Source organism: Crocodylus porosus, unplaced genomic scaffold (genome assembly GCF_001723895.1).
Source record: "Crocodylus porosus isolate Cpor-Errol unplaced genomic scaffold, CroPor_comp1, whole genome shotgun sequence".
Classification (NCBI taxonomy): domain Eukaryota; kingdom Metazoa; phylum Chordata; order Crocodylia; family Crocodylidae; genus Crocodylus; species Crocodylus porosus.
Genome location: NW_017728910.1, coordinates 22,945,025 through 22,952,502, shown reverse-complemented (window position 1 = coordinate 22,952,502; position 7,478 = coordinate 22,945,025). Strand labels below are relative to the sequence as shown.

Below are 7,478 nucleotides of genomic sequence, written 5' to 3'. Positions count from 1 at the left end.
CTGACTTCCTGCCCTTTGGGCAGGGGGCTGGACTCGATGATCTCCCGAGGTCCCTTCCAGCCCTGATGTCTATGAAATCTATGAAATCTATAATGAAAGAACTCAGGACAAACTGGGAAGGATTTGGAAACATGATGGTCTAGTTCTAAACAACAGGATTAAGACTCTTTCAATTCCAGTCAGACTCCCCAACAAACTCATCTTATTTGTAAAGGGAATGCCTGTATGCCTGCATACCTGTATAAAGGCTCTGAAGCTGTCCCTCTTCTGTGATTGGAAACCCTGTGGTAATCTCATCAAATTCTTTGAAAAACTCCTCCTCCTCAACCCAGAACTCTCCTTCCTGGATCTGCGACAGCAGTTCTGAAGCAACTACTGGATCCAGCTGGCTCCATCCTTGACCACTGCAAACAAATGCACAAAAGTCAAAGTCTAGGCTGTTCACTCACAACTCCAATACAGCTCTACAAAAATCTTCAGTGAAACCACAGGCATTTCTTCATTTTACTGTCATGCACATGCGCTCGCTACTTCATCTGGACACACTGCTAATCACAAAGGATTAGCAACCAAAAATATAAACTGGCATTCTCTGTGCAGGAAAAACTATGAAAAACAAAACCAGAGTTAGATGGGCAGTATGCACTCAAATAAAACAACTAGTTCACTTACCATGGAGACAGTGCAAAAAGTGCTTGTGCCAAAACCCTGACTTTGTTTAATGTTTATGCATGGTGGAAGGAAGGGGAAAACCATGACTCCAAGTACAAAAATAAATGGTTCAAATAAAATTAAATGCATTTGTTTTAGGATGTTTGACTCTACTTAGTGAGCCCCTTTCCACCACCACACACTATTTCTATACATCAGTAGGGTGGACCATCAGTACGTTGGCTGCCAAGTCATTGTTAAACGAAGATCCGAGTTAAAAAACTATTTAGGTCTTATTAAGTGCTGGGCACCTACTGCTTCCTTTGGTTTCACTGGCACCAAGGTGGTGTTCTGCAACTTATAAGACACAGCATTAAAGCTGTACAATTGTTTAATAAAGTACAGGCTGCATTCCTCTACTATTTTTCAGAGTGCCTAACACTTAATCTTAAATAAGATTAATAACTAAACGCAGACAACCTTTTTCCCTTGCAGACAGCATGCTACAACAGGCTGCTTACCTGTCCAATATGTCCCTATATTTCTTTTCAACTCTAAGCCCCTTCATCACCTTTTCATTCAGTGTTGGTTTCAGCTTCTGCTCCTATTGCCTATAGTAACAGCATGATTAGAAACACTAAAAATATCTTCCCAATTGCTACACTGGAATTAAATTTTTTTCACAGAAGCACAACCTTAACCACATTTCACAATTCTAAGCACTTTGCCAAGATGACGTTGGAAGAGCTGAGTGACTACCAGAAACCCACTAATGACTCTCAAGTTAATCAAATAATGGATCAAAATAAAAACAACAAAAATGCTAGTGACAAGCAGAAGATAAATTAACTAATTTCCTGGGCAGCAGCAAATAGTTCCCAGCAGAATAGCTTAGGGGTATCAAACATATGGCCTCCACGGGTCAGTTGTGACCTGGCCCAGGTCACAGAGCCACGGGGCTTTTCTCTGGCCAAATGACTCGCTTCCAGATCCAACCCACAGGAATTCTCACTGTGGCTCCCAGAGCTGTTGTGCTGGCATGGCCAGCATTCAGGGGGTTTATAACAGAATTTCTAGTTCTTGATCCTGGCTCAGCATGAAACCGGGGGCAGGACAGCAGTGTTAACCCTTTGCATGTTGGCCATGATGACACAGCAGCTCTGGCAGATACAGTGAGAAGCCCCATAGGCCAGATCCAAAGGTGAGCTGTCCAGTCATGAGAAGCCCCATGGTCCAGATCTAGCCCCACCAACCCTCCTGAGTTTCACGCCTCTGGTGACAGGCATTACCAGAGCCAATAGATCAAAAAATGAAACCCCCTACAGTCCAGGAGTTGTACATAATACTGAACTCAAAAGAAGATTATAAATAGAAATAAGACTACAGTACTGAAATACACCCTTCCATTTTAGCATCTTGGGTATACTCACCTTTGTAATATACATACACACACTTGGTGCTCACACACAGCAGACTCAGTTACCCTTGTTAAAAGAATTTATGAAGAGAATATTATAAAGAAAACCAAATCACTCACCCTTCCCGCCATGGCCCTTTCCAGCACCGCCTCCCCCAAGGGTTTCGTATACGGAGCAGAATGATATCCTTGCCTGAGACTTTGGAGAGATTCAGCATATCTATGACAATAAAGGCGTGAAATTCTCCCAGCTCGCTAGCACCTGTACAGAAAAAGAGATGTACAGAAAAAGAGATGTAAGTAGAAAACTAGCCAGTATTCTTTGCCAAGGGAAGATGAAGTAAAGTCTCTGTCCCTTCTTATAGTTAAGAAAGTTGTAACTAGGTCCTCCATTTTGCCTGTGAATACAATGAATCAACATGTAAAACACAGTCAACATTGTATGTACACAGTTATTTGCCTCCGATTCAAGAACCTATGGGAGAAGAGTGAAAAACAATGTTAAGTACCAGTATACCCAGAAACAGTAGGTCTTTGGTAGCTGGCTTTGAGCATCTGTGGATCAGTGATAGTGAAGCACTTTATCATCTTTTTAATCATTTTTTTTACAAGAAGAGAGCCAACACTTTCTTGCCAGTCTTTGTACACAAACTGGTTTCCCTACTCCTACATCCTCTGCCTGAACAGCATTCTTACAGCTTCATTTCTCTTGTGGTTAACACAATTACACCATGAGGCATCTGTACTAGAATTTGAATTCAGAAGTTATTAGCATAGCAAAATTATCAAACCGTCAGATTGTGGGATGTATTATGCTACAAATGTCAGGAAAGCAGATGGTTTATGTAGTTCTGCAGTGTATCTGGAAATCTTCTATTACCTTGCGTGGAGCTGAGGACCGAGCAACTTATTACACATTGTTCCTTCAGGTTCATCAGTCTCCTAAACACAGTCTTCTCCAAAACTGTACCAGTCCTTTCTTTTTCCATTTTTCTTCCAGGATCTTTCAGGGTCCATCTCTCAGCTAGACCTCCAGTCAAATCTACTAGAGCATCTGCTACCTGCCCTGCCCACAACTGCTCATAAGACCCATGAACTCTATAAAAAAAAAAAAACACACACACACACAGAGAAATAAAAAGGCACATATTTCAAAGCTTACTCCTAAATAAAGACAACATATTATTCATTTGAATTACAAATATTTCCTTATTATGAGTATGATGTTAGCATAGAATAAAAAGGTCTCACTGTATTTGCAAAGTATTTATCACTTATTGGACACTACTACAAGACAGGAAGCAAACTATAATGCATTACTTTCTTTAAAGAAACTGCCCATACCTGTCATTAGCACCTCATCATCTGAGGAACTGCATTACCTTTCAAGATAAAAAAAAATAGCGCTGGCAAGGTTAAAAAAAAGCTTCTATTCTAACTTCCTCTAACATAGTCATTGTGTACTCCTTGCAACAGTACTAGCTTTTCTCCCAGATGTTCTATATTAAGGAGATAATGAATCAGTCTTTATTATTTGCAGTAACTAAAAACAGGAGAAAGTATCAAGCCAGGATTATAAAAGCTCTGTAAAAAAAAAAAAAAACCTCAAAAAACCAGGCAAACAAATAATGCTTACCTAGAAACCCACAGCAAGGAGAAAGTTTAATATGCCAATGGAGCTTAGTCACTAACTTCAACATATCCAGAGCAAGCTGAATAGCCTCATCCAAAAGGTCCTTCTCTCCCTTCTTCTAGTGTCTAAAGAAAGCCTCTTGCAAGAGCAATAGGGCAATTTGATGTCAACCTTATTCAGATATTTTGCTTTGTCTAAGACTGACTAAGATGAGACCTTTATGTGTGTTTTATACAAACAATGGCCACATTGTCGAATGTAAAATAACACAAATTAGTATTATATCTATTGGCTCATCATTCTGGGCAGGACTGGTAAATAAATAAGAGAAAAGCAACGTGTTAGACAGCACTATGCCAAGAAAGAAACATTTAGGCCAAACACCATTAAGCCTCAACCACTACAAATAACTCTCAATAGAGCTCCACATATTTATACCAGCTGAAGAGCTGACCTCCAATGTCTATCTTATTGTTCTCAAATAATGTATCAATGAAAACCATTTGATTCCCATCCTACTCAACTACATGATTTGTTAGCTAAGCATCATTCCAGTCTGCAAGTGGCCAGCTCATTATAGCTATTATTTTCATTAATTATTTCAGTAAGACCTCAACTTGTATATGGATGGAATGGTACTTAAAGGATCTAGGACAGGATATTGAACCATTATCGACTCCAACATGAGAAAAAATCTGGAAATTCTCATTCCATATTGAACAATAAAGCAAAAATCCATTATCGAAACCAGCTAAATGGTACTACAGTGGTTATGGAGAAAGAAATACACTGCTACCTATTACTTCCCTGTTTCCATCATCAGTCCCAGCAAAAAACTAAAATCCTAGAGAGGACTCTGGGAGTCCAGAAAGGGAGTATGAAATCAAGTAAGTAGAAAAAGTGCCATAAGAATATATATGTAAGATGTAAGTACTAGTCATTGCAACAATTTAAAATCACCTCCAGTGATAAAGTTCACGTACTTGGCATAGACCTTTTCCAGGAGCGGAAGCCAAAATACATCTTCTGTTTGACACTGGGAGAAGCAGAGTTTACCCCCAAGGCAAGGCAGGCGATCATCAACGGTTACTTCCATCCAGTGTCCAAACTGCCAGATTCGACAAGTGAAGCAGCCTCTGTATTTCTCATCTGTCCAACTGGGTTGACCAGGGGGAATTACCTGGGAAAAAAAGAAAAGAAAACAATAGCAGAAAACCAAGATAAAAAGCTACATTTATTTTAAAGGAAACCTCCACTTAAAACACAACCAATGCCCACCATTCTGCATAACAGGATAAAATAAATTGTACATCTGAGTATCAAATGGTAAAATGGCATCAAACTATGATCATCAAAGATTTTCCTGAGCTGAAAGAGGCTAAAGGTTAAAAGAAAGAGAGAGAGTGTTAAGAGGCAAAAGGGATAATTTCTGGGACACAAAAGGTGACAGGAAGCTTTGCCATACCTTAGACAGTAAGTATTTACTCTTCTGCAAAGCAGCACAGGCACATAGGAACCAACAGTCTCCCAAAACCCCTTGTTTTACTTGAAACTCCTGTGGATTGTCTGAAAATAATCGAGGAGCAGAACAAATTTCCTAAAAAAAAATAATAAAAAAATATAATAATAAAAAGCAATAATAATACTTAAGAGTTAAATTCTGCATGCTAATATAAGGCAATGAAAACAAGTATGTGTTTTGGGGGACTGGAGGGCTGAGGAGACGCATAATAAATGGTGTTTTACCTCCACATCTCCTGTCTGAATGCAGCCCAGTCTAGCAGTGACTGACCCTGTTACTGTCTGATGGTTACTCAAAAGTGGCTTTTGTGAAACAAGTCCACCCTCCATCTGGATTTTTGTAGACAGGTGCCATCAACAAAATTGATATTACTGTTATCTACCTCATCAAAGCAGCTGGGGAGCAAATGAGCAAAATGAGAATTAACCTGTTCAGTGCTAGCTACATGGGTCAACACTTGATAGGATTAAGGGACATTAGCAGGGCAGGACGAACAGTTACTGAAAAACTGCCCAGTGTAAACATGAGGTTTTTCTGGACATTTATAATACTCTGCCCAGTGAGTTAATGTGACCAAAGAAAGAAAAGGAAATATGGTCTTTTCTTCAGTTTCTTGTCAATATTATAAAGACAAGACCAAAAATCAGCTCTTGAGCTGCTGTTATGCTAATTATGGTGGGCTGAGCTACACAATGGACACTGGAAAATCTTTTTTTTTTAGTGGTTATTTATAGTAAAATAGAAAATATGGTCATCTCAGATTCTTTATGTGGATACCAAACTTGAGATTGATCAAAGAGCAACTCTATTTTTTTTCTTTCTAAATTAGTAGTGAAACTTACACTGCTGTCACTCATGTCATCCCTATTCCGTGAACTGAGTTTCAGCCTCTAGAACATTTATCATCAGAAGGTTTGTTTAGGAGGAAAAGCACTCTGAGAAGAGCAATCTGCTCAGATTATCGGCAATCCTTTGTATCTTAATTTTTTTTACATATAATAATAGGCACTACCATAAATACTCCACTGTTCTACTGAATGTACCATAGAAATATACCTTCCTTTTCAATTCTTACTCCTTTAATTTTTGAAAAATTTCTAGGGCCTTGCGTTTGTGGAAAAAAAATTCCAAACACAAGCCAAGTGTAAACCAAGCTGTCCAATGAAATGTGCAAGTAGCCAGGAAAAACAGCACAGCTTTTTCACTCCAGTGAAGCCCATCAGGGTACCTGTATGACTGATAGCAGAAGTGGCGCCCTTTACAATCAAAGCTACAGCCAACAGCTAGAGAACATCAGCTGTCCTGAGCTTCTGCTGGCTGAAGCTGTAGGTATTCCTGCATATTTCACAAACCCTCATTTTCACTGGGAGATAAGGAACTTAACACTGAGAAGTATATGGATTTGACTGTAATACAGACACAGAAACAGCAACTGAGCAAGCTACTCAGTCATTAATAAGAAGTTAAATATTACCAAAACATTTCAGTTATCACATCACAAAACTCACCTGCGGTCTCAGCCAGGAAATCTCCCCTCTGAACTGTGCAAGTGGGGTGGAATAGTTAAAAAAGAGGGAGGAATCATCGGCCGGAAACGTGGGGTCATTATAAAGGTCTCTTTTTGCATCTGACTGCACTCTGTCTCCCAACATTTTCAACACAGCGTCCAAGTGCTTACATCTCCAATTAATCTCTACAGAACAAGTCAGGAAAGGATCAGGATGATAGCTTTGGGAATGCAAACAAGGCCGAGAAATGTACAATAAAGCCACTCACTGTTTCCTCGCTACAGCTTGAGGCATAGCTGCAACTCTAGTCCAAGCCAGCCCTCCGCCACAAAAAACCCATTACTGCAAAGAAACAACACATGAAACATCTGAGAAGTGCACCTGAATTATACCCTCTTAAGGAAGTAACCCTGCCACACGGGCTCTTAAATGGATGCGCCAAGGTAGACAGCAACGAGACAAACCATCAGGAGAATACAAGCAGAATGCAATCAAATCACACGTAGGGCTGGAGCAGTGCCCACTGCCCACGGCACGGTGCTGGCCCACACCGTCTTGAAGGGGTGTGCCCACCTAAACCAGTACCACGCAGGCCCCCTCACGCCGGTCCACGGGCATCCTTCCCCACGCGTGCATGGGCTCACCGACTGCCTGACTGGCTTTTCGCACAGAGCCCCCGCCTGGGCAACTCTGTCCCCCCCCACCACAGACCGCCATGCCCGGTGCCCTCAGCCCCACACATGCCCC

At 40.6% G+C, this 7,478-nt stretch overlaps 1 protein-coding gene across 4 annotated transcripts in view; it reads right to left on the bottom strand.

Moving 5' to 3' along the window:
* Positions 1–7,478, bottom strand: part of CAPN10 (calpain 10) — a 27,171-nt gene that overhangs the window by 18,137 nt on the left and 1,556 nt on the right. For 3 of the 4 annotated variants that reach the window (XM_019532845.1, XM_019532847.1, XM_019532848.1), the window contains exons 1-7: positions 7,000–7,123; positions 6,732–6,916; positions 5,167–5,298; positions 4,685–4,881; positions 2,949–3,166; positions 2,189–2,330; positions 238–404 (exon numbers count right to left, since the gene is read on the bottom strand). In XM_019532845.1, coding sequence (XP_019388390.1) covers positions 238–404; positions 2,189–2,330; positions 2,949–3,166; positions 4,685–4,881; positions 5,167–5,298; positions 6,732–6,875 — 1,000 coding nt within the window. In that variant the 5' untranslated portion in view covers positions 6,876–6,916; positions 7,000–7,123. Of the gene's footprint in view, positions 1–237; positions 405–2,188; positions 2,331–2,948; positions 3,167–4,684; positions 4,882–5,166; positions 5,299–6,731; positions 6,917–6,999; positions 7,124–7,478 lie in introns of those variants that run through there. The other variant, XM_019532846.1, reaches the window with a different exon arrangement.